This window comes from Eublepharis macularius, chromosome 6 (genome assembly GCF_028583425.1).
Source record: "Eublepharis macularius isolate TG4126 chromosome 6, MPM_Emac_v1.0, whole genome shotgun sequence".
NCBI classification, from domain to species: Eukaryota; Metazoa; Chordata; class Lepidosauria; order Squamata; family Eublepharidae; genus Eublepharis; species Eublepharis macularius.
In genome coordinates this window covers 104,268,572-104,296,492 of record NC_072795.1, presented here as the reverse complement: position 1 = coordinate 104,296,492, position 27,921 = coordinate 104,268,572, and the positions used below count along the sequence as shown (strand labels likewise).

Here is a 27,921-nt window from a genome sequence, read left to right as displayed (position 1 = left end):
GCAATAGGTGGGGCTTCTGCTTAAATCAGATGTTCTTGAACTTAATTAAGGTTAATCAGCATTTGACTTTAAAAGAAAGTCACAGAGTTTTTTCCTGGCTGCATGCAAACCAGAGTGTGCAGCAAGGAAGTGCTAACAGGGAAGAGGGACTGTGCAAGAGGCAAAGAAGGAGTAAGTGTGCAATTTTTGCTTGAGGCTGTCGGGGTTTTGAGCTTTTGAGGGGTTAGTTTGTTCAACATTTGCTTATTGGTTCTTGCTGTATGCATCTGACGGAGAGAGCTGTGGTTCTCAAAAGCTTATGCTACAGTTAAGTTGGTTAGTCTTAAAGGTGCTACCGAACTCTTTACTATTTTGCTGTATCTTGGACATTGTGAGTTGCAGCTCACATTGTTAATTATTTTGGACATTGTGAGCTGCAGCTCAATGTTAATCAGAAAATGGTTCAGAAGTCATAAAGTTTTTCTCTTTTGATCATCATGACTTCAATGCTAGGATTGCCTGTTTGGAGAAGTTTAGAGAGATGCAAGTGGTGAGGGGGGCATGCAAGGCTTTGAAGGGGGTATCTTGTATTTGTCTCCCCCACTATGTTCTTTTTCCCTTCCCTGCCCCCCAGCCTCTCCCTTTTTCCTGTTTCCTTCTCTCTTTCCCACCATCTTTGTCTGCCTCTGTCTTCACTTTTTTCCTTTCCCCAGCAGCTCCACTGGTAGCTTCACCGACATGGCACCTTTCTCCAGAGCAGCTCCCCGGGAGCAGGATGCCCAGGGAGAAAGTAGCAGCTGCCCGCCCCCAAACGATCATTGAGATCCCTCTTGTCCAGCAGACTTGTGACTGGAGGAACAATTTGCAAAAGCTGCTGCTGCTGCGGGTTTTTCTCTGGCTCTTCAGGTAGCGATTCTAACAGAGAGGGGAAGGACACTTGGACTTCAGTTCCCAGGAAAACTTGCGAAAACAGTCAAGTGTTCTCCATGTGAAAAAAGTCACTTGTAGCTTGGCTCTGAGATTCCACAGCCAAGTGGTGATTCAAACCTCAGTCTCCTAGTTCATACTCTGAAACTCCAACCACTACAGTACACTTGCTTGGGGGGTGGGAGGAGTGCTACTGAAAAGTAGAAAGTAGCTAGGCTTGGGTGACTCATGCAGGTCATGTAGTATCAAGTCATGTGGTATGGTGGTTACTTCTGGACCTGGCCTTAATGAGTCCTCCCTCAAAGGCCAAAACAGGCTTTCCCTCTCCCCTTGCCTTTTACTGACTGAAAGCAAGCCTGATCAATATGGGTAATTTTGCTAGTCCGTCTCTAGCAGTAGAAAAGACCAAGAGTCCAGTAGAACCTATAAGACTGACAAAATTTGTGGGAGGGTATGAGCTTTTGTGAGTCACAGCTCACTTCTTTAGAAGCAGCTAAAATGTGATCCCATCAGGCCTTATATCTTGGAGAGTGGAGTGATATGGAATTCTGGTTAACTGTTGGGGTTGCTTAGCAATACCCACTGAGAGCATCTGGGTTAAAGCTCCCGGTCTTGCTTTTATCATTCTGGCTTTTTTTTTTTAAAAAAAAAACCCTCAGCAATGTATTTTTTTTAGATTTCATATTTTTCTGCAAACCTGAGGTATTTTTCAGGTGTGTAGGAAGACCTGGCTTGTTCATTGATGGCTCCAGTCTCCTGCTTTAATTATCCACACATCAGGACCACTTGGCTATTAGTATATATGATGTGGGTGAGACTTTCAGGGATCTGATGAAACTTTTCCACTCCTATGGTGACAGGTTCTCTGTTGTCATGGAGACTGAGGAACTTGACATAGGCTGAGGAGCAGGGAAATTATCCTTAAGAAAGGATCCTCTCATACCAAAGAAACCCCTCTGGGGCTAGTGGGGTGAGTCAGGGTTTGGTTAGTGGGAGATTGTTTCATTAAGAATATTGAGAGTAGAGTTGGTGATGGACATTATGACTGCATGGTGACTTTCTTGCCTGCTGCAAAGGTGCCATGGACAGTCTATATAGCCCAAGAATGCAGGGGAGGAGTCAGTGGTTTGGGTCACATTGGTACCATTGGAATTAGTAAATGGAGTTGTGTAGTCCTGGAGGAAAAATTTAGGTCACCAGGCAAAAAGTTAAAAGTCTCGAACTCCAAAGGTAGCATTCTCTGTTCCAAGTGCAGTCTAGCTAGACACACAGAGATTAGGGGTCTCAAGGCATGGATGGCAGCCAAAATGAAGAACCAAAATTGAACTAGGTTGGAGGTGCTTAAAAGTGGTACAACAACTACTAAATGAGGGCCATGTGAGGAGACAAAAGGGCTAAAGGAAGTGAGGAGCCTTGGACAGGAAAATTAAGAACAAGTGTCTTTATACCAACACTAGAATCCTCCAAACCAAGATGGGGGAAGCTGGAGTTCTTGATAATCAGTGACAGCTTAAATATAGTGGACACTTTGAAAAGCTGGTGGAATGGGGAAATAATGAGATGGTTATTTCTGGATATATACTGTATAGATAGGATAGGGAGTGGTGGTAGTATAGCTCCATACATCAAAGAGGGCACAGAGACAAATAAGATGGAAAACATAAGGGGAGAATCTCCCCCATGGAATCGTTAGAGGAAGAGATAACAGGTCATAAGTATTGATTAAAAAGTATGGATGAACTATCTTCTGCTTGACCAAAACCAAGTGGGTGATCTCAACAAGGAGTGTGAAATAAAGAAGCTACTATTGCAGAAAATATAGTAGTACTGATTACTTCCTCTGGGCACTGAGCAGGGATCACTGGGAGAGTGGGGGAGGGGTAGCTATGGATTACCTGCATTGAGTAGGGAGTTGGGCTAGCTGACCCTTGGAATTCCTTCCAACCCTATGATTCTATGACTTTGAATAAGAAATTGTGTGCTTGGGTCATGCAGTAGAGATGAGGTTTCTGGGTATCATAAATAACCATGAGTTGGAACAGTTGATCATAGAGCCAGCTACAGAAGTAGTAGACTTGGATTTTGAGTACAGTTCAAGACCTGTTGCAAGATGTAGATGTGGTTGAGATAATTGGGAACACTAGCTACAAGTTTAATATTCATGTCAATGAAAATTAGCTTCCAATGTCCAAATCAACATAAATAAATTCTTGTCAATTTCCAGATGGGGCTTTTCAGAGGTTCCTCTAGTTTCAAGATTGATGCTTGTTCCCTGCCAAGGTGGTACTTTGTAGGTTGGAAATTTATTTATGTTATTTACAGTCTGCCTTTCTCACCGAGACTCAAGGCAGGTTACACAGTATAAGTCCATGTGATCAACAGCTGGGACAGTCAATAAACAATACAATATGTTACGTAGAGGGCTTTTTTTCAGCTGGAACACAGTGGAATGGAGTTCTGGAACCAATTGAAAATGGTCACATGGCTGGTGGCCCCACCCCCTGATCTCCTCCGTCCCGCTGGAGCAGTGCGGAGGGCAATCTAAACTCCCATCTGTCTGGAGATCAGGGGGCGGGGCCACCAGCCATGTGACCATTTTCACCTAGGGCGATTTAAACTTTTAAAAACTCCCCACTTGTTCCAGCTGATCCAAAGTGACATCATTGGCCCTGGGAGCATGTGTGCACTTTGCATGCATTCATGTGGTACCGGGGCACCACCTCCCACCAAGAGTTGCCCCCTGTGCTGGCAACCCACTGAGTTCTACCACTTCTTTTCCCAGAAAAAAAGCCCTGGTTACATATAGCAAAAATTTGAAAAGAAGCATAAATTTTGAATAAAGGAACAGAGAGATGAAACATTGCTGAAGCAGAAAGTAAGTAATTTGATGTGATCTACTAAAGGATGTGGAAACTATCCAATACGAGCATATCTATATCCACAGAGAATATCCAATAGTATAGTCTACAGTTGCTGTCCCTTTATCAAATAATAATGATAACATTCGATTTATATACTGCCCTTTAGGACAACTTAACACCCACTCAGAGTGATTTACAAAGTATGCCATTATTATCCTCACAACAATCACCCTGTAAGGTGGGTGGGGCTGAGAGAGTTCCGGAAGAACTGTAACTGACCCAAGGTCACCCAGCTGGCTTCAAGTGGAGGAGTGGGGAATCAAACCCAGTTCTTCAGATTAGAGTTCTGTCACTCTTAACCACTACACCAAAATGGCTCCCTGAACCAGCACAACTTGAATAAACAAAGCCCTTGTGAGTAATACAGCTTTGCACAGTTTGTGGAAAGCTAAGAGTGCGGGAACTCCCCTGACCTTTTCAAGCAGGCCATTTCCTAATATGGGGGCTACTACAGAAAATGTGTATGTATAGGCAACTATTCATTTCCCCAGTTGCATGGCAGCATCTGTAGAAGGCCCTGTTCAGATAAGCAAAGCTGCCGTGGTGGAGTGGAGTGGGCAGGGCCGGTGCCAGTTTCTGGCGCCTGAGGCTGGGGACAGCTTCAGGGCTATTGCCGCCCCCACATGTGCACAAAGCACATGTGCATGCGCACACACCCAGACTGCATAATGATGTCACTGCGTGTGACGTCATCATGCGGCATGCCGCTGTGAGCCAGCCCCATTGGCACAGCAGGCAGCTGGGACAGTGCGCGAGTGGCCTCCAGCCCTCCTGCTCAGTTGCCCCGCACTGCTCGCAGCTGTGTGCAGGTGGCGGCAGCACGGGGCAACTGAGCGGGAGGGCGGAGGCTGCTCGCTCAGACTGCCCCACGCTGCCACCGCCAGCACATGCTCCCGGCCGGGTGCAGCAGCTGCAGGCCAGGCACAGCAGGCGGCCAGGGTGGCATGCAGGTGGCTTCCCAGCCCTCCCGCTCAGCCACCAGCGCTGCTGCTGTCAGCTCCACACCATGCACCCCTGCCCCCGGTGCTCCCTCTGGCACTTCAGCACTCGAGGCAGCTGCCAGACCTGCCTCCATGGACAGGCTGGCCCTGGTAGTGGGAGTGGCAGTCTTGCAAATGGATCAGACAGGCAAAAATTAACAAAGACACAGAAGTTTGCCCTGTGTGGGCATGATAAGAATTTGTTGCTCTGGGGCAGCTGCCCAGGTTTTCTTGCTGAGCACCAAGATGGTGACTCACTATGGCACTATCAGTTTTGGGCCATAACCTAAATACAACTGGCGTATGCCACATAATCCCAACATTCAGAATCAGCAGCCCCAACTGAGAGGCTAATTGTGCATGCACAAAGACTCAGCATTGCGGGCAAAGAAGTTAGAACTCATAAGGATGTGACCTTCCCTATACACTACATAGTTCCTGTATGGGGAATTTCATGGTTACTTACACTCCCTGTGGTTACATAGAAACATGTTATGATTAGAGCCTATTTAATTTATATAGTTTATTAGTATTATTAATGAAAATATTGATGTGCATGTTTCATTGTTTTCTCTCCCCACCCCCACTGTCTTTAACAGGAAAAAGATGTGGTGGTTTGTTGCAATCGTCTGCCTAACTCAAGCAATTGCACGCTCAGAAGAGTTTGACAACCAAACAATACATGAGCATCCTGAAATTCATATGAATGTTGTAAGTTAAGTTATCTAAAATTAATTTGTCATAATGGAGTAGAGGAGGCTTTGAATTCAGCTTGGGAGGAATATGTATATTTGAGATCTTATAGATAAGACTAGGAACTGAAGATCAAGGCTGGAAGGGATGGGGGAAGATGGAAGCAGAGGAGATGTAAAACTTTTCTTCTAATTAATCCTAAAAACAAGTGCTGTCCCTGTTTCCTTCACAATCTGTAACAACTAAAGTTGCCCAGAGATTTCCAGCAACTCTTTGTATCAGTTGTGATTATAATGATCAATTTTGCAACAGTGCTTCCCATCTTATTACATGTCCTTGTGGAATAGTTGAGAACTGAAGTTCATCAAAGTGTGAAACAAACAAACAAAAATAGTTACACAGAACTCTGTATCTGTACTTCAAGACTTTCTTTCTTCCAAGTCGATTAAAATATTCTTATCAGAACAATCTCAGGAGTTTGTTTTTTCTCTTTTCAGAGTGAACTGATTGATTACAGAGGGTACTCCAGTGAGGAATATGTGGTCTTGACAGACGATGGTCATTATTTGACAATAAACAGAATTCTCTTAGGGAGAAAAGATCAAAGCAGAGGTATTTGTTCACTTTAAAAATTCATAGGAAGCACACTCCCATCAAATAGGGTAATTTTTTTTAAAAAAACCAAACTATGCGAAACATTACTAAAATCCTTTCTCACTTAAGCGTGACTGGTCTAGCATTATCCTGGATTGCTTTGATATCCCTTTCTATGGCAAAGTTGAATAAGGAATGTTAATTTTTCTCATAAAAAGACCCTTCTTCCCCAAACTTTTGGTCCTAGTAGATATCCTTGCAAACTGAATCTCTCTTGTACAACCAGAATGAATGTTCCCAGGCCATTCTCTTATTTTGAATTTTATTTTATTTAAAATATTTCTATGCCACCTTTTCAGACTCCTGAACTAAGTGGCTTACAATTAAAAACAGTATATAAAAAGTCTATTAAAAGCCCAAAGAGATTATAATTTCTTATGTTATCTGTCCAAGACTGGAGATTAATAACATAATATCTGGTTAGCAATCTATTATATGCTGAATCCTAAAGAATTTAATGTGTTAGTGTTAAACATGGTAGAATGCTGAGATTGGCATAAATATTGGAAGGAAAAAAATGTTCCCAATACCAGGGACTGGTAGAATAAACTTAAGAATCTGTATACTCTTATCAGTCAGACATATTCAGAAATATAGAGACATAGGATCAATTAGAGACGTAAAGGCCTGAAGAGAAACCCCAGAAAATTTGGGGAGGGGCCATACTCTTTTCAGTATTTTTCCAAGGCCGTTTCCTCCATTTATCTGAGGGAAAAATTAGAAACTGTGGGAAGCGTTTGAAATCTTCTATGAATATTTTCTCTTTTAGAATGATTGAAATGGTTTTGAAGTAAAAAATACACTCAGTCACTCACAAATCTACCAGGTTAGAAAAGGGAGCTTGCAGACTGACGGACGAGCTATATTGCAGTTGGGAAGTGAGGCTGGAGCAGAGGGCTGGTGGCATGTCCACAGCAGTAATGGAGAATGCCATGGAGGTGGAGGAGGCTCCACCATTCCTGTATGATGGTAAAGACAATTGGGTGGTTTTCTGAAGGCGAAGGTTCCCCATGGACCCTACCACAAAAAAAGAGAGAAGTCCAGGAAAAAAAGATAAATGCGACATTCACTCCCTCCCCCAGGGATAATTGGGAGCTTCTCTCCCCAGTTATACTCTCATAACCCTGCACATTCCCTGGTAGTGAAGGGTGCCTCTTCACCACCCTTTTCCCCCAAATGACCATGTCAGGCCTATGGCCTCTGTGAGGCTTGCTTCCGGGCCCACTAAGCTCAAGCTGGGGGTTGGGGTCATTGGTCCTCTGCACTGCTGCTGCTTGCCTCATTAGCAGCAGTGGTGCTGAAGGCATGTGGGAGGGCTCACATTCACTTTTGTAGAACACCCAACTGGTGCTCACTGCCTTTCATTCTTGGGGGCAGGTGCACTGGTACTTCCACACCACAGAGACCTTACCAATTGGTGGCATGGTGGTTTAGTCCTTGGGCATGGAGGTCAATGCTCACCTTTCCAGTTGGGCCACCCCAGCATTCACTGTCTCATATCCAGGGAGAACCAGGTCATTCAGCATTTATGGCAGCATGGAACCTGGGGGTTGTGAACACATGCTTATCTCCCTGGCAGGATTTGCCAGGTGCTTGCAGCCCCATTTTGTGGGGGGCAAGGCACTTGGATGTCATGCTGCTGCAGTTTCATAGCTAATTCTGTTGTAAGTATATGAGCAGGAGTGTGCGCTTCGGGTATCAGATTCAAGTAAAATATCTGAATCAGGCACAATTTGGAAAGCTTTGGTATTTCCGAATCGGGGCCAGCATTGGGGCCCTAGGGTGAAGTTTAAATGGCCCTTTTGCAAGCAGCAGGGCCCTTTAAACTTTCCCATTCCCTACCCTTACCCCCACCCCCCACTTATCTGGCACCGTGCTGGAGGAGGCAGCCCTCCTGAGTCCCCACTGGCATCCGGTGGCAGCAATGGCAGCCCTCTCCGCCAGCCAGCTGCCTGTGCTGGCAGTGGCTGTGTGGTGGCAGTGGCAGGGAAGGCCCTCTCTGCTGGCCAGCTGGCTGCACCAGCCATGGCTATGCGGCAGCAAGGAAGGCCTTCTGACTATGCAGCTGTGCTGGCAAACCACGGTGGTGGTGGTGAGGGAGGCTTTCTCCGCTGGCCAGCTAGCCAGTGCAGCAACAACTCCAGCCTTCCACCTGGCCAGGTAAGTGAGGTGGGGGTGGGAGGTGGGGAGATGGGGTTTAAGGGTGGAGGTGGGCCTTCTCCAAACCAGGTATAACAAAGTGACTTAGAAACCCGAATCCGAAGTGGATTTCAGGTTTTTCCTGAAGCAGGAAACCCGAAAATTTTTCGGGTGCACACGCCTATATATGAGTCTTTTTTTCGATCAAATCACACATTTTATATTATTTACCACCAGATTTCTATTTTCAACTCCAATTGTATCTGCTTTTCGGGTAAATGCTGTAAAGTATAGAATGCATTTTATCCTGTTAAAGCAGTAATGTAAGTTCAGATTTCATAGGACACTGAGTACTGTATATATTTCAGTTTTCCCTCAAATTTCCAAACTTTCCTGGAGAAAAAAAATGATTTTTTCCTGAAGAATAAAAAGAGGTGGAATATTTTTTCCAGGAGGAAAAAATGAGATGGATTTTTTTTTCCAGGGAGGGGGGAAGGAAAGAGATTGGTTTTTTCCCAACCTCTTGATCCACTTAATATTTTGGAAAATCTATGATAAGGTAAATGCATCAGAATTGTATTTGAAGTATATTCATTACCCCAAACCCAGTTCCAAATTCTAGTTCTCACTAAGAAAATTAATGTTTGTGGCAGAACAAGTGAGTGTTTCACAATACCTAACCTTTGAAAACCGAGACTAACCTAAACTGCTATGGAGCATAACTGTCATTAAACATTAATAATGTTGTTGTTTAGGTTTGGTTTGTTCCAATCTACTGAGAAATATAAGACTTCATTTTATTGCTCCCCTGTCTGTATTTACCTGTGCAAAAACACATGGTTTGGGTTTTTTTTTTACTGCAACAAGTTTGTTTTTGCATAAACATTTATACCCCACCTTTCAAGGTATTTGGGATAAATGGCCTGGGATGTTAAAAGTCATCCCAGTGACAAAATAAGTAGATTTCTGGGATTTTTTTATTCTACAAATGCTTTATGTTTACACAAAGAACATATAAATTGTAAGATTCTGTATTAGGGACATACTGTGTACCAGTGTGCAGGTGACAATATCCTAAAAGGTCAATGTTGTTTTGCCACTTCTCCATGTATTCTGCCTAATAAAATCAGGGTGGAATTTTCCCCAGACTACTTTAATCACAAAAATAATCCCCAGCCTACTTTAATCACAAAAATAATAACCATATAGGAGAGAGTCATCAAAGTCTTTGTTATTATACAGTATTAATTCTAATCTTTTTGTTTACTCTTTTCAAAAATTAGATCCAAAGCCTGTTGTGCTTGTACAACATGGAATATTTACCGAAGCTAGCAGTTGGGTTGCAAATATGGCCAACAACAGCCTTGGTTTCATTTTAGCAGATGCTGGCTATGACGTCTGGCTAGGAAACAGCAGAGGAACAAGCTGGTGTCAGAGACATCAGAATTTCTCCGTTGATCAAGATGAATTTTGGGATTTCAGGTGGTTTGACATGAAAACTAACATCATTTGATAGTATTCCTTTATATTTTAAGAGCTATTGAAGAAGTCTATTGCTCTATTTGCAAGACGTGTCCTCACACAGTTTTAATTTTATTTAATGTTATTTATTTATTTATTTATTTATTTAATTACATTTTTAGACCGCCCTCCCTGTCAGACGGGCTCAGGGCGGTTTGACAACAAATTAAAAACAGTAAAAACATTATAAAAACATTAAAACGTCGTATAAAAAACCATTAAAATTGGCGGGTGTAGAATATTAAATTCTAACAAGCCCGCATAGGGCTTGTTAGAAATTGTTATGATATTAAAAGAAAAAAAGCATAAGAATCTTATGAAAAATTATCAGAATCTCTAACAAAATGAACAATTCCATTTGATTCTAGTTGTCTTTTGCTTATTACTTTCCCCTTAATGTTATTTTAGTGTTATGACTTAGGCAGCATGAGCAATATTTAAAAGTAGAGCATCCTTGTTCATTCTAGAGAAATACACCAAACTGAATGACAGAATCTGACAGTTTGAACTCAAAGTGAACAGCTTGGTAATTAATAAGCATGGGTTTTGCAAGTGTTTCAATAACATTTTACATTTTTAAAAAAATTTCAGTTTCCATGAAATGGCCATGTTTGATATTCCAGCAACGATAAACTTTATTCTGGAAAAGACTGGGCAAAAACAATTGTATTACATTGGCCATTCTCAAGGCACTACTCTTGGTAAGCTAAATTGGAACAAAATGAGCTTTCCCCTCTCCTTCTCCCTTTATGTGTTTGAGTGTGTTTGTCCTGTATTCTAATCTGCTGGGTCACTGGAAGATTCCTGGCTTCTTCACATGCTAGTGATGCACTTGCTTGGGTCCTTCACGAGCCAACCATCCCTTTTGCTTGAATCCTTGGACACCATCTTGCTTTTGGATTTAAACATTAGACTTGTTATTAAGACACAGCCTTCATGCTCACTGTTTGACTCACTTAAGTTGCATTCAGGCCTTTTTCTTTTTTTCTGGGAGGAAAGAGTGGTAGTAACTGAGTTGTGCATGTGTGGAAAGGAAAAAGGGGATGCCAGTAACCCCTCTATTGGATCTATTGTAGTAGCTATGCAGGGGTCATTTCCTATAAAAAGAACTACAGGAACTCATTAGGATAACTCATTTAGCATATGCCACACACCCTGACATCACCGGAAGTGTGTCAGAAGGCAACATCCACCCCTCAGGCCCCTTTCTGCGAAAGTCTCCAGGCAGGGGTCATTTCCTATAAAAAGAACTACAGGAACTCATTAGCATATGCCACACCCACTAACATCACCGGAAGTGTGTCAGAAGGCAACATCCACCTCTCAGGCCCCTTTCTGCGAAAGTCTCCAGGTATTTCCATAAAGCAGAATGAACTCAAAGCAGCTTACCCTCCTCTGGAGAGCCAGCCCTGCTTTCTTGCACCCACTCACTCACTCTCTCAAGTCACAAATGAAAATAAAGCAGCATGAATTCCAAGCAGCTTGCGTTCCTTTGGAGCTCAGCACCACTCGGCTTGCATTCACTCACTCATTTTCTCCCCCACCCCCCCAGTCACAAATGAAAGTAAAGGAGCAGAGCAGAATGAATCCAAGCAGCTTGCCTTCCTTTGGAGCCCAGCATCAGTCGGCATTCTCTTCCCCCCCCCGGCCCCCAGTCACAAATTAAAGTAAAAGAGCAGGGCAGAAGGAATCCAAGCAGCTTGCGTTTCTTTGGAGCCCAGTACCACTTGGCATTCTCTCTCTCTCTCTCCCCCCCCCCTCACAAATGAAAGTAAAAGAGCAGAGCAGAAGAAATCCAAACGGCTTACTGTTCCTTTAGAGCCCAGCACCACTCGGAGGAAATCACGTGGGCGGGGCCAACGTGACCTCTTTTTAGACCTACTGGAACGCTGTTCCTGTGCGTTCCGGCTCCAAATGAGCCCTGTAGCTATGGATCTAACTACTACAATGGATCAATGGATTTAGACCCAGGATTTTGCATAGAAAGGGTCTTTTTAGACCTTTTGAACAGCAACAGATACAGAGCTCTGTAATCCTGTCAACCCCACATACCCAGGATCAGGGCAGAGCAGGAATGGGCATAACAGTAGAACAGAGAGTATAGCCCAAGACTTTCAAAGGCTTCAGCAACAGAACCCAGAGATTATTGCCAATATAAGAGCGATGGGACTCTTATCTGGAGAACCAGGTATGATTCCCCACTCCTCCACTTGAAGCCAGCTGGGTGACCTTGGGCTAGTCACAGCTCTATGGAGCTCTCTCAGCCCCACCCACCTCACAGGGTGATTGTTGTGGGGATCTTTGTAAACTGCTCTGATTGGGTGTTAAGTTGTCCTGAAAGGTGGTATATAAATCGAATGTTATTATTATATTATATCATTATATAAAAGTCAACAGCATTTTTGTATACAGGTCCAGGTGTTTGAAAGCTAAGAAATCATGTCCCCAGTTTATATGATTCTATGGGATCTGGATACTTCTTCAGTGTATTGTTGAGTGGATTTCTGCTTACAATCTTATGAGAAGTTCTAAACACCCACTATTTTTCTTTTCTCAGGTTTCATAGCATTTTCAGTTTTCCCAGAGTTGTCTCAAAAAATCAAAATATTCTTTGCCTTGGCACCAGTGATTTCAGTTAAACATGCCTCGAGCCCTTCGTTAAGACTATTACTCTTCTTTTCTGAAAACTCTATCAAGGTATTGGCTTATCAATCAGTGTTTTAAAATTGCTGGAATCAAACAAATATAAAGCCGGAACAAATATTAATCTCCTGTTCCAAAACTTGGTAAGAAATGCTGTGCACCTAAGCAGAGTTGCACCAAACTAAGTCTACTGAAGTCAAAATTGTATAAAGGTGTGTGACTCTGATTATGAACAGACTATAACATTTCCATATGGACCAACTTCTACTAGCATAAAGATAAGAATAACATCAAATAGCCTCATACAATTGCTTGCTTTCCACACATTTTTTTGGCAGACATTTAAGTTCATTGGCTTCAGAAGAAGCACAGCAATATTGCAGTCTAAGAAGGCTGTCCAGAAACAGTAAGGAAGGGTTTGTTCTGTTTCCATCAATAAGAGATAAGCATCAAAGCAAACAAACGATGAGAAGATGCACAGAATCCAAAAAAAAAAGACAAAATGCATAACTATGACTTCTTGTTGAAGAAACTGCACTCAGCAAATTTCTCTCGTAGGGCCGGGCATGAACTAAAATACAAACCAATGTTCGTCACGAACCGGGTTGGTTCATGGTTCGTGAACCGGTGGTTTGTGGGAGCTCATTTCTCACAAACCGTGATGAATTTTAGCCCGGTTTGTTTGGTTCATATTTTGGTTCATCACTGCAGATAGCCTGGCACCGATCAATCAGTTTCCTAGGCAATGGTGGGGGGGGGGGCTCTCTGCAGACCTTCTGCTAACCTGGAAGTGACGTTTTCACAAACCAAATGAACCAGTTCATGAACCGGGGCAAGTTTGTGGAAGTTCATGGTTCGTGAAACACAACAAATCATGAACCGCCCAGTTTGAAATTTCCCAGTTCATGCCCATCTCTAGTCTCTAGGTTTTATATCCTGGTTTGCAGAATTTTGTCTCTTGTTCTGCTACCCTTCCTCCAGAGACCTTTATACTTGATTATACACTAAATGTAGTCTTTAGGTACTTGTTATAGGCTGCTCTGAATATTTGCAGTAACCAGTATCGAACAATTACTCATTCATGCATGCTGGCATGCATTCAAGGTCAATAGTTCATTTAAAAACTGATAAAGTACCTGGTATCTGACAAAGTGACCTTCAACTTACAGAAGTTTATACCCTGTAAATTTTTTGGCTTAAGGATCCCATTTCCCAGTGGGAATGGGGAATCCCCCACTCCCAGCTTCTGCCCCCCGCCACCTCTCACCTGGCTGACTGGGGGGAAAGCCATGGGAATGGGCCTGGGAGCCCCACAGCGTGCTCCCACACTCTGGAGCACATCTATGTTGTGCCGCTTGGGGACTGATGACATCATTCCCAGTGTCCTGAGGAAGTGCTCTGGAACACGGGCACACTGTGCGTGTGTGCAAGGTAAGTCTTTCCCGTCTTTCAAGCCCAGAGGACCTGGCCTTGAAAGAATATTTTGGCTTCATCTTTAAGTTGCTAATGGACTCAAATTTTGTTGTGCTACTATAGACTAACTCAGTTACGCACCTGAAGCTTATTTATTTAAGCATCTCTAACTTGCTTTTCTCCTCATGGGGATCAGTATGGCTTATGATGAGATGAAAAAATACAATTTAAACAAACATATATAACTCCAACATCCTGAAGAGGTTCTAGATCCACTGACCTCCTTACACAATGCACCACACTGCAAACCATAGTCCAAGAGCCAGTTGCTGACTCTCAACGAAAGGCTTGTTCCACTGGCCTCACCCAGATTTAACTGCCTGTTACAATGGAGGAGCATGAGCTCCACCCAGAGCTCATTCAGCAGGCATAAATTATCCCAAGACTCCACCTTGTGGTTGAAGAGCTTCTGACTCCATCCTTGCTGAAATACTAGTAACAAAGGTGTCTTCTAGACAGCCTTAATGTTCCAGTTTCATTTCCCTTTGTTGCCTTTTGTCATGGTTTCTTCTCAGCTTCATTATACATCCCTCACTGTCCTTTTATTTGTGTTTCTTTCTGAAACCTGTTTTCTCAGATCTTGTTTTCAGAAAAACCTCTGCCATTTCTCTGCTCACCTCAACATTTTATTCTGTTGCACGGAGGGCAATGACTTTTTAAAAAAAAATACATGCTAGCGATATAGCAAAACAGCAATATACTGTATATGTGCTAAATGAACTGGCACAGCCAATCAGAATGTCAGAAACATGCAGTCAATCCTCTCCTCGCTACCACCTGGAATATTCCTTATAAAAGCACATGAGTGCCGTGCCTGGGTGCTGTTTTCAAGATCTGTGTGCACTGAACACTGGATTCCTTTTTAACATGCAGTTTAAAGAGAAAGGCAAGCCTTTAGAAGTATGTGAGGTCTCCTGGACAAAAAGGGAAACTATTGCCTTGCTATCAATCTGGGGTGAGGAGAAGCTTCAGGGAGTTTCTTATCACTCGTGCCCTTTCCTCCTGCCTTGTATGCCCATCACAGAAACCAGTGAAAGGGCACTCACCAGGAATGGCCCAGCAAGTGACTGATCTACTCAGGGCTCGTGTGTGTGTGTGTGTGTGTGTGTGTGTGTGTGTGTGTGGTGCACGCACACATGCATGCCCGTCGGCTTTTTTTCTGGGAAAAGAGGTGGTGGAACTCAGTGGGTTGCCCTCAGAGAAAATGGTCACATGGCTGGTGGCCCCGCCCCCTGATCTCCAGACAGAGGGGAGTTGAGATCTAAGCTCCCCTCTGTCTGGAGATCAGGGGGCGGGGCCACCAGCCATGTGACCATTTTCAAGAGGTTCCGGAACTCTGTTCCCCCGCGTTCCCCCTGAAAAAAAGCCCTGATGCCCATACTAGTCATGATGGGGGTACTTACTGATAGGGGGTACCAGCATTTTTTGTGGGGTCTCCTAAGTCCTGATGGAGGAATTGGTGGAAATGAGTGCCAACGTATGTATGAGAACTGTTACCTTTAAAAAAAAAAAAAAGCACTAGGTCAGTTCCAAAGTTCATGATTAACTGTTCACAAATCAGAATGCAGCTACAAATTGACATTAATACCGATTTACTTGTGGTTAGGTGATTCTGAAGCCTCAGTGTTAATTATTATTGACCCACTCACCCACTCAATGAATGAAATGCGTGCACAGTAATAATGAATTTGATCTTGATATACGAAGTATCAACACAACAAAAACTTTAATGATGAACGGAATGGGAAAGTGAAACATTGTAAAGGTGCCCGCAGCAATAACCTTCCAAAGCAACATCCTCTTCATCCTGTGATCGCAGCTATGCTGAATTCTTTAGCTACTGACCATAATTCTAAAAAGGAAGGAAGGATAGCACAGCCAATCAAAACAACCTGTGAAATGCAGGAAATCTGCTGACCAATTAAAGGTGAGACATGTATGCAAGGAATGATTCGCCAATTGGATTTGGCAGTGGTAACTGATTAAGCAACACAGCGGTACAGCTCATGTGCAAAGGGAAAGTTTTCAATCGATTGCACCATTGCAGCACCACAACAGCACAAGCGTACCTCCCAACCCTGCCTCCCTCAAACTGAACAGTCTGTAAAGGAAGGTAGGACACACACAGGGAAGTTACACATAAAAAGCTGCAGTATGGAACAATCTCTCCAACCATGCTGCAATCAGAGGCATCCTGGAGATGAGGAAAAAACAGATCAAGGCTACAAGCTAGAAGACGCCATTGATGGAAACAGAAACTTAACCCATATTCCACTCAGATGGCAGAATTATTCCCCAAACTACCCCTGCTTCTAGTATGTATGTATACACCATTAAGTCATAGCCAACTCATACAGACCCCAGCAGTACTTTCAGGGCATAGGTACTCTGTGGAAGTTAGATAGTCCTGCAAATAATGTTTTTCAGTTCAATTCTTGACACTTTTTTATGTTTCCACAGAAAATGTTTACCAGCAAAGACTTCATTTTCTCACGCAAGTCTGTGAGAGAGACCATATTCAAGATATGCAATAGAGCTTTAATGATGAAATTCTGTCTGTCTGTGCTCTCTTCAGGAGGATTTAATGCAGAAAATACAAATATGGTACGTTGATGTTTGCCCAAGGGATAGAAATTGCTTATTGGTTTGCTTCAAATGCAATTACTATTAAGGTTGGATAAAATTTCATGAGATGTGATTCCGAAGGCAAAAAGTTGACTCCCAATATGCTCAGAAAATCCCCCTATCTTAGTAGCCTTTGGGAGCATTTTTGTCCCCATTCCCAGGACCGTGCTTCTTCAATGCTGCTAATTTTATGTTCTCTTTTTATGGCTTCCTTTTGGCATGATCCCAGCCCACTAGGGATCAAAGAGTAAATATAATGACATGTCTGGATTATATTTTATTTTTTTCACTCTTAAGCAATCCCTCTCTGTTTGAAAAGATAGATGTGTGCCCAGTGGACAGGTGGTAGAGCACATAGGTCCAGTTATTCTGTACACATCTTCAGGCTTTACTGCTGAAAAGAACCCATATAAAAAGGACAATTAAAGGCCTCAGGGACATGATCTGCCTGTAGAATTAATGTGGAGTCTAATAGTGCAATCCTAAAAAGACTTACTCCAGTCTAAACCCATTGACTTCAGTAGGCTTAGATTGGAGTAACTCAGTTTAGGACTGACTTCAGTGGGCTTTGACTAGAGATTGATTTTATTCACAACCTCTTTGCAAATTAGTAACAGCATGCTGCTGAGATCTCCACCATTTTCTCCCCTAGGGCAAAATGTAAGAGGCCTCTCATTATATGAAACAGCACTGCTGGACAGCAATACATGAACACATTGGTGGATTTTATTTGCTGTTATACCCATCACTGGGTAAAGAGCTAAAGACATAAATGGTATAACTAAAGATATAAATTGTACTACTCTATCTCATCTGATTAATGAGTATATTAAAAGGAGTAACACAAAATTATATGCTGTTTTTCTAGATTTCAAGGAAGCATTTGATTCAATCGATAGGGAACTCCTATGGGTCAAATTACACCAGTTAAACATAGACAGGAAACTACTTAACCTTATTCAAAAGCTGTATACAGTGACATCTTGCCAAATTAAATGCTCCTTGGTAGGGGAACTAACTCCCAAAGTTCCATCCAATAAAGGTGTCAAGCAGGGCTGTATATTAGCACCTTTTATCTTCAACTTGTTTCTCAATGACCTCGCCCCCTATTTAGCAGAAGTTAATTGCCACTATCCTAAATTGGATGCCATACATGTGCCTCTATTATTTTACTCCTACAATACTGTATTACTTTCCTGCTCTAGAACAGGCTTCAAATGATTGTTGAATAGATGCTTCACATTTTTTCTCTACTATCAAACTGATTTTGAATCATGGGAAATCAAAAATAATTGTTTTCTCTAAATCCAGGAAATTATCCAAATGGGTAATAGGTTGGAAAGAAATAGAACAGGTTAACCACTGCCGGTATCTGGGGCTGCATTTCTAATATAATGTGTCATGGTCTAATCATCGCAAACCAACAATAAATATGGCTAATATCAGCGCCGCTGCTATATCCCATTTTTTTTTACAACAGAGGAAATCAATTTGTACCAGCTGCGCTGAAAGTTTTTAAGACCAAAGTGATTCCTCAGTTATTATGTGGCATTCCAGCATGGATAAGTGCATTTGATGGTGCTATGAAATGAGTGCAGGCCAGGTTTTTGTGAAAAATGATGGGCATGCTGCGCTGTACACCTAATGCAGCCCTTTGTCCAGAAACTGGTCTAAACCTTGTGGAAACAAGAGCATGGCTTAGGACAATAAAATACTGACTACACTTGCATTATACCACAGAGGTAGGAAGCCTTATACAACAAATGCTCTTAAGAGTCCAACATGTCTAATTGGCAAGCCCATATTGAAAAGAAAATAATTACCATAGGTATATCCATGGACTTGTTATACCCAATTTCATTTCTAGAGGCCTATGGGGTAATCATATGTAGAATACTGGATATTGAATATCAGGAAGGACTCTCTAGCCAAGCCATTAGAACTTGTTTTGAGATTCCTCTTAAGACAGGCTGCCTGGCTTCATATTTACCTTCCCTACAGGCAACGTGATACCATCTGAAATCTTATTTGGTAGATATATTAAGATTGCATATGCAGATAGTTTGCCACTGAGATCACCATAGTATTGAGACAGTTTCACATGTTCTGCTTTATTGCCAACTATATGCAGACGTGTCTCAAATAAACTTAGAATTAGTTAATATGAGGGGCCTCCTAGATTCCTTAAAGGTCTATTGCCTTCTGAATGACTCCCACTGAGAATGTGGCAATGTTTCTCTATACAGCTCTAAAATTCCGTCAGGCGTGGTTCCAGAAATAACTTTGTTTATATATATATATATATATATATATAATATGTGTGTGTGTGTGTATATGTATATATATGTGTGTGTGTGTGTATGTATGGTATAGTATAGTATAGTATAGTATAGTATAGTATAGTATAGTATAGTATAGTATAGTATAGTATAGTATAGTATAGTATAGTATAGTATAGAAATTGCAAAAAAAAAGACATTAATCAGAACAATGAACAACAAAAAAGTAGAAGGGAAAGTCTCACGAGGATAGCCAAAAAAATAAAAAGGGTCATAGCCACACATCCTTAGTCTCCAATGATCTATTGACCACTTGCTGGCAGTGCCTAATTCTGGCAAGAAAAAAATAGGATGTGGCAATTCTTTCAGAAACATAAACCAGACTTCTTCCTCAGCCCCTGCTGCACCCCTTCTCCCCAAAGATTTTATTCTGAGAAACAAAATCAAAAAGAGTCCAGTAGCACCTTTAAGACTAACCAACTTTATTGTAGCATAAGCTTTCGAGAATCACAGTTCTCTTCGTCAGATGCATGGAGGGCAAGAAGAAACTGGTCAGATATAGAGGAGGGGAGGGGAGGGAGGAGTAGATGCAAACAGCTCTCAAACGCTCCTTCTGATATGGAGATCAGTTTGCTTCTGTAAAGGAAATCAGTTACTTTTGATAATGAGATAACCATTCATAGTCCCTATTCAGTCCCAGCTTGACAGAGTCAAATTTACATATGAATTCCAATTCAGCAGCTTCCTGTTGGATTTTGTTTTTGAAAGGTTTCTGTTGAATTACAGTGACCTTTAAGTCCTTGATGGAATGTCCTGGTAGATTGAAGTGTTCTCCCACTGGTTTCTGGATGTTGCCATTTCTAATGTCAGATTTGTGTCCATTTATTCTTTTGCGTAGAGGTTGGCTGGTTTGTCCAATGTACAGAGCAGATGGACATAGTTGGCACATGAGGGCATATATGACATTGGAGGATGAGCAGCTGTAAGAGCCAGAGACAGTGTAGTTGATGCCATTGGGTCCTGTAATTGTATTCCCTGGGTAGATATAAGGGCAGAGCTGGCATCTGGGTCTGTTGCAGGGCCTGGTACCTGTGCTGGTGACTCTGCCAGCCGATTCATGATTGTAAGTGAGAAGTCGTTTCAGTTTGGGCGGCTGTCTGTAGGCAAGGAGAGGTCTTCCACCCAGGGCTTCTGAGAGAGAAGTATCATTTTCCAGGATGGGTTGTAGCTCACTGATGATACGTTGGATGGGTTTGAGCTGGGAACTATAGGTGACAACCAGTGGTGTTCTGTTGTTAGTTCCCTTAGGTTTGTCCTGGAGCAGGCTGTTTCTGGGTACTAGTCTGGCCCTGTTGATTTGTTTCCTCACTTCATTTGGTGGGTACTGTAGTCCCAAAAATGCTTGTTGTAAATCTCTTAAATGGGAGTCCCGATCAAGAGCATTGGAGCAGATACGGTTGTAACGTAAGGCTTGGCTGTAGACAATTGACCAAGTGGCATGTTTAGGGTGGTAGCTGGAGGCATGTAGATATGAGTATCGGTATGTGGGTTTCCGGTATAAGGTAGTATTTATCTCTGGATCTGTTCTGGGAAACAGAATCTGTTGCTCTACCCAAGCTAAACCCATTTTAGACATGTGCTTCATGACAGAGATCGGCAAAATCAAGAAAATATGGAAATATTAGGTGGTTCTCGAGCCTAGTATTTCAAATAGTCGATTGCATGGAATTATTTTGTTTTACTTGAATTTCCCCTCCAATTTCTAACCTTTTTTAAATCATTGATTTCCCTCTTCTTTGCAGAGCCGAACAGATATATATCTATCTCGCATTCCAGATGGGGGATCAGTCAAAACCCTTCTCCACTGGAGACAGGTAGATCTTTGAATATATATATACCCAGCAGTTGAATTCTACAACATAATGGCTCAGTATGTTTAGTTTGTGGAACTAGGACTTTGTTTGCAAACGATGAATCGTATGCAGTTTTTTGTCAATAATGCTAGTGCTTTTCATCACATTTGCTCTGACCTGGGGTCTCTGAAACCAGTGCATGTGAGAAGTTAACATCTAGGAGCAAGCCAAGATTACAACAAAATTAGGCTAACACAAATGAGGGACCTGCAAGGACTTGCAGGGAGTATTTCACTTCCCTTCCACCACTATTTCCTCTTTCACTTTCCTGAAAAGCCACACAACCTCTCCTTTTTTTCCTGCTCTCCTTCCTACCTACTCAGCAACCTACCTTATCTGCCCTGCATCCATCTTCAGCTTTTCCCCCTTCCCTCTCCCTGGCATCCTCTACCAATTAAGTTGTGTGGTGCTGGCTGCCAGTTCAGAACCAGTTGCATGGTGGGGAATCCATAAGGACTTGCACTTTCCCCTTTGTGCCACTCCCCACATTATTTCTCCTTTCCTTCCTTCTGACAACTCCCTTATCCTTACCTTCCCATGTTTTTTTCCTCCTGCCCACCACCCACCAACCTACTTTTTATCTGTCCCCCATATTTCGGCTGTATTAATTATTTACTTCATTTATACCCCCACCTTTCTCCACAATGGGGACTCGAAGCTACTTACATCATTCTCTTCTTCTCCATTTTATCCTCACAGCAGCCCGGTGAGGTAGGTGAGGCTGAGAATGTTAAATGGCCCAAGGCTACCCAGTGAGCTTTCCTAACAGAGTAGAGATTTGAACCAGGGTATCCCAGATCCTAGTCTTAAACTCTAACCACTACATCACACTGGCTTCCATGGGATGGTTTCCATTGAACATTAGGAAATACTCAGGCCTGGGTGTGTTATGCAAGCTGGGTGATAGGAGGCCCCTTGGTTGCTGCTAGTAGAGTTGCCAACTATAGGCTGAGAAGTTCCTGAAGATTTTGAGGTGGAGCCTGAGGAGGGCAGGGTTTGGAAGGACCTCAGTGGGATATAATGCCAAAGAGTCCACCCTCCAAAGCAGCCATTTTCTCCAGGGGAACTGATCCCTGGCATCTGGGCATCAATTGTAATTCTGGGAGATCTCCAGGCTCCTCCTGTAGCTTGGCAACCTAACTTACAGTGAGGAGCCCTCTCTCAAAGGTTAAAATAGCCCTGGAAAGGGCCTCCTCCTGCCTTTTCCTGAGAGAAAGCAAGGCTTGAAGGCTGGCAATATTGTGGTTGCTGCTGCTGCTGCTGCAGCACAATGGTTAAGTGATTGGACTGCATAACAGCATTCTGCTGGTTCAAATCCCACTACTCCCATGAGTTTTGCAGGTGGCCTTGGGTAAGCCACACTTCTCATACCCAGCTATATTGAGGGTATAACAACACTGACCTTGTTCACCCCTCTGAGTGGGGCACTAATTGGTCCAGAAGGGAGCTGTATAAGAGCACTATTGTGGTTGTTGTTATCATCATCATCATCATAGTTGTCACTGAGAAGGCATTTCTTAAAGCTACAGGCTTTTTTGTGGTTATCTAGCCCCCTCTGTATTTTTTTTTTAGATTGCAGATTTTAGAGTGCAGATTTTTATGCAAACCTGAGGCTTTTTTGAGGTTTGTAAGATTTGTCTTGCCTGTTGAAGTCTCCAGTCTCCAGATTTAAGTATCCACAGATTTGGCCATATTGAAAATTGAATACTTGTTGTTCTAAGTCACAATGAACCATAGCTAAGAATAACTGTGGTTAACAAAAGCAACTTCAAATCATGGATTCAGTTCCTGGTTTCATGGTGGTGTTAAACCAAAATCCAATATTCAAAAGGAACCACTGAGTCAGGGTAACATCAAACTTTTAGCAGCCAAGTTTTTGAGAACCATAAACTTCTTTATTTAATTCATTTCAAAAGGAAATATTGGCTGTTTCTACATGACTTACTGGCCTCTGGAACGTTGTGCAAAATACGCGGAAGATAGCATCTTCTCACACAAAACTGCACCAGGAAGATGCTATCATCCGGGAGTTTTGCACGACATTGCATCTTCCAGACACTATCTTCCACGTTTTGCACAACGTTCCAGAGGCCAGTAAGTCATGTGGAAACGAATATTGATTATAAAGTTTCCAAAATTTAGCTTTTCAGTTGGAAGGAAATGTACATCAAATTTGGGCCAGTATTATTCGTTCTGTGAACTTACAGTGTCTATGGACTCTTATTTTTCATACAACAGGCTGAAAGCTATATGGTACAGATTTTGAAACTGAGGGAACTTTCAAAAGCAATTTAGGATATCATATGGGTTTCTTAAGTCAACATGCAAAACTCCCACTAAGTAAATCTGAGCTTCTGGAATGCCCACAGGAACACTTTGATCCTGGAGATGATTATGAAAAAGGAAAGATTTAATTAACATTGGTTCCTAACTTTCATTTTGCATTACTTCACCATCCTTTGATAATCATGAGGTTGGATCAAGCACATGATTTTTGTAAATGGAGGGGGGAGGGTGTTCATGGATCCTTGCCTCCTACAAGAGAGCTCTGATTTCCCCTCTTGTTGTTACTAGAAATCTCCTATCCCCTGGGAGCAATGTTGCAAGGGTATTAAGGAAAAATGAGGAAGTTTGGCTTCACTGATGGAGATTCCCTCTGTCAGCAGAAACATTCTGCAGAATCCAAGCAGAACATGACAAAGGCTCCACAGTTTGAAAAACTATCAAGTAACCCACATCTCACTTTCCCCCACTCTTTCCATAGATTTCAAAATCAGGATTATTCAGATATTTTGACTATGGAAGTGAGAATCAAGCAAAATATAATCAGGTAAGAGAACCTTTTTTTTGTAATGAGAGGCACATTTCATTTCAAGTCGTCTCCTTCAGATAATTTTGATAAAAATCTGTCATTACTGTCCAGTGCTCTAAATCACACAATCACAGAAAACTGTAATTTTTCTGGACTTTTGGATTTCCAATGGATTTCCAATGGATTTGTACTGCACTCATATGGTGAACCCCTACCTCTTATACACCTTCCACCACCCTAAACCTTCCTTCATAGGTTTGGGGCTTCCCAGGCAGGTAAGGGCTGGTCATCCCATGCCAGCTGTCTAACCTCCAGTTTAGCAGGCAGAGAGCCCCCTGACCCAAATAGGGTCCCCTCTCTCTTCTTTCAGAGGTTCCGCCATACAGGTAGCACATTCCTGCTAGTTACTTCCCCTCACTCAGCTACTGCCCAGAGTTATTGGGGAAAGGGGACTTAGAGTTTACTTCTCATATATATGTTGCCAGCATTAAGTTTAGATATATTGGCCCATTGGTCATAACCAGAGTATTTGAGGTTTGTATATGTGTGTGATATTTTCCCTTAGCCAAAGTTAAAACAAAAAAAAGAACTTTTATTTATAAGATAGAACATTGGAATAAATTATTTTAAAACTCATTAAATAAATTGAGGTTAAACAGGGAAGGGTACAATATATCAGAACAGATTTGCAGCCTGCTATCTTTCTGCTGCCTCCCTTACCAGCATCTCAAACCTTTCTCCCTCAAACTCCCACCCTTTCCAACAGACTCCAACTCTCATTGGCCCAGCATTCCACCTGCTATCATTAGTTATTTCTCAAAAGAGGCACAGCTGGAGCCAGTCCTGTCTGTCACAACTCATTTATTCAATTGTAATATATTTAATTCTTTCTTCACCATTTTCATGTGTATTTATGTTGTTCTGTCCGTTTCCTTCTCCCAAACTTGCCTAGTTATGGAGATAAACAGAACTGTGTAGAAGTAAGCCAGGGATAAATATAGTCTTAGGAACTCCTCCTTCACCCAAATGCTGCCAGCAGACAATATACATAATAATAATTAAATACGTGGAATATTGACATAATAAATGCATTTTGTATTTTAGTATGAGGCAGGCAATGGCACACCACCACACCACTTCTGTTAGTCTCTTGCCTTGAAAACCCCAGCAGGGGTTGCCATAAGTTGACTATGATCTGAAGGCACTTTACACACACAGAGGTAGTTTTTAAGGAAGATAAAACCACCAGTAAATGTAAATGCCAATTCATTCAATAGGCAAATATTTGTTTATTTATTTATTTACAAATTTTATATCCTGCATTTCACCCCAAAGAAGATCACTAAGGCAGCTAACAATTAAAAGTGAAACTTTATAAGCAGGTCATTTAAAAAAATGAAACCAATAATGCAAAGCACAGAACTGTAACCTTTGACAAATACACACACACACACACACACACACACACACACACACACAAGCAACAAAGCTGGTTGTGGGGAAAAATACAACGGGCTCTAGAAAGGGGAGGGAGGGCAGGCAGGAATTCCCTCTTTCTCCAGTACTGACCCTGGCCAGATGAAAGCAGGGAGGGCAGGCATGGCCACCTCCTCTACATCTGATCCCAGCTGAGTGAACGTGGGGGAGGCAAGCATTGCCACCTGCTCTGCGCCTGATTCCCGCATGGTGAAGAGGGGGCAGGCACTGCCACCTGCTCCACTCCTGACCCTGGCTGGGTGAAGGAGGGCAGGCACTGCCACCTGCTCCACTCCTGATCCCAGCCAGGTGAAGGAGTGGGCCTTGCTGCCTGCTGTGCACATGATCCCAGCCAGGTGAAGTGGGAGTGGACATTGCCACCTGCTCCATTTCTGATCCCGGCTGGGTGAAGAAGTGACAGGCATTGCCTACTACTCTGTACCTGATTCCGGCTGGGTGAAGTGGAGGGGGCATTGCCGCCTGCTCCATGCCTGATTCTGACAGGTTGAATGGGGGATGGACATTGCCTCATGTTCCACTCCTAATCCTGGCCAGGTGAAGGGTGCAGGCATTGTCACCTTCTCTGTGGCTGATCCCAGCTGGGTGAAGGGGGATGGGCACTGTCATCTGCTTCGCTCCTGATACCAGCTAGGTGATGGTGGGGTGCAGGCATTACCATGTGCTCTGCTCCTGATCTCAGCTGGCGTGCTCTCTGGAGGTCTGGCTGCCTTATCTCAGCTTCCCTCCACAGCAGCACCCTTTGGTGGTGCACCAGGATAGGAAGTGAGTTATCTTGAATACGCTTAGCCTTTTATATAGTAAGAAGATATATCTTTAAAACAATTGAACTGGAGAAAAATTACTCACTGCTAAAAAGAATGCATCTACACAAAGAACTTGTGAAATATCAAGCAAAATGATGTAACATGACCCAGCAGGGGCTCTATAAATCTCCCGTTTCTTACTCTCTGTCAATGTGTAGACAGGTCACAACATATGGCTTCTTTTGTGGAAGAATGTGTGTCAGGGTCTGGGGTGGGTAATCAGAATGTCAGCAGACCTGGACATTACTTCCCTTAGCAAGTTGTTAGTAGCACTGGCATGTGGTACATGAAGTAACTCAATAATGGATGTATTATATTTGTTTTCTTGTGGCAAGGAGGTAGGAGGCTTGGCTGACTGGGCAAATCTGTAGATGCGCCTCAAGCCCCCACCTCCATGTTAGTTTTAGAATTAGAAAGCAGCAGAAAAGACTTGTGATGAATGCAGTGAGTACAATCTCACTGTGGTGAGAGAGTAAATTATACCTTAACTATGAAAAGTTCCTGAAATTACACTTGTGCTTATTACATTTCTGAGAATGGAACCATATACCACACAAGATGAGAGCCATCTCACTCATAACAACATGCAAGAAGTTCTGCTAGCTTAGACCTGTGGTTCATCTAGTTCAGCATCCTGTTTCATACAGTGGCCAACCAGTTGCCCTGGAGGACTAACAAACAAGGCATAGACAGAATTGCCTTTTAATGTTGTCTGCTCGCACTGGGTGTCAGCAGTTCCTTTGAATCACCACAGCTAGTAGGGAGAAAATAAAGAGCCCACAACCATCAGAGATATAACAAAACAGGCCAAAAGCCAATGGTGCAAAATAAGGAAGGATATTTTATTGTTCAGGTAAAAAAATCCCATCTCTTTTCACAATAAAGCTTCTCTTGCTGCATACAAGGCCATTACAATATTGGCTATTTTATTCTCAGTCATTTCCTAATAATTCCCAGCATGCAAATGGCATTTTCACCAAGCTTTTCCTACAACTTCATGATCTCTTTCGTTATTGATCTTAGCAATCAGCTCCTTAAATACTTTTTTGCTCAATTTATTGTCAACTTACATAGAGTTACCAACCTCAAAGTAGCCCTGGATTTCTCTCAAAGTTATAATTGATCTCCAGATCACAGAGATCTATTCTGCTGGAGAAAATGACACCTCTGTCTATGACATCACATCCCCACTGAGCTCCCTACATACCACCCTTCCCATGCACTACCCCAAATTTCCAGGAATATCCGAAGCCGGAGTTGTTAATGCTACACACATGATCTGAAATACATGTACTTAATCATAAAGTTTTCTTTCTTTTTTTAAATGATGCATTCTCTTGTGCTTTCATTTCAGTCCTCTCCACCTTCATATAACTTACAAGACATGATCGTCCCAACTGCAATATGGTCTGGTGAAATAGACCCTGTAGCAGACCCTTATGATATGGCTATCTTACTTCCTCAGATTAATAACATAGTTTACTACCATAGTTTTTCAGACTGGAGCCACTGGGATTTTGTCTTAGGTCTTAATGCCCCCGAACGATTGTACTATAAAATCATTGAGATGATGGGAAAATCCCTCTAAAGAAATACTTTGTATTTTCACTTCATTGGTATTTTTTTAACATGAGTCACAACAACCCGATGGCAGAGACTAGCACGAGGAAGATACCAGCTTGCCAAATGCTACCAGGGGTTTCCTTTACTAGTGGAATCAGCAGTGTTTAAAAGAGCATAAGTACCCCTAGACAATGCCTACATTTGTGATTATACTTGGACACTATAATGTATACCAGTGGGAATGCGCTGTTCTCCTGCATTGTTAATATATCATGTTAATACATGCTTTGTTTCAGAGTTCTGAAATCCTAGTCCCATTACATCGTTTATTATATGTCTCTTTATCCTACTGATTGTAATGATTTATATTATGTAATCTGATGGGTCTCAGTGAGAAAAGCAGACTATAAGCAACATAAATAAAATAAATTAAACTTGTATAAATATACAGCACCTACTGTACAACAGTAATAATTACAGAATAAAAACTTTGCATGGA

At 42.4% G+C, this 27,921-nt stretch overlaps 1 protein-coding gene across 5 annotated transcripts; it reads left to right on the top strand.

Annotated features, from left to right (window-relative positions):
* The first annotated feature begins 74 nt into the window (after positions 1 to 74).
* LOC129332564 (lysosomal acid lipase/cholesteryl ester hydrolase-like) lies at positions 75 to 27,921 on the top strand. 5 transcript variants are annotated; one of them, XM_054983768.1, is made up of 11 exons: positions 75 to 171; positions 3,131 to 3,189; positions 5,407 to 5,518; positions 5,998 to 6,112; positions 9,577 to 9,775; positions 10,406 to 10,515; positions 12,372 to 12,511; positions 16,391 to 16,534; positions 20,637 to 20,708; positions 23,512 to 23,577; positions 27,214 to 27,921. In XM_054983768.1, the coding sequence occupies exons 1-11, from the start codon at positions 103 to 105 to the stop codon at positions 27,445 to 27,447; spliced, it is 1,320 nt and encodes a 439-aa protein (XP_054839743.1). In that variant the 5' UTR covers positions 75 to 102; the 3' UTR covers positions 27,448 to 27,921. The 5 variants fall into 5 exon arrangements, with proteins under 5 accessions (XP_054839743.1, XP_054839745.1, XP_054839744.1 ...); XM_054983769.1 differs by having other exon boundaries at positions 94 to 171; positions 3,131 to 3,196; XM_054983770.1 differs by lacking the exon at positions 3,131 to 3,189 and having other exon boundaries at positions 87 to 171.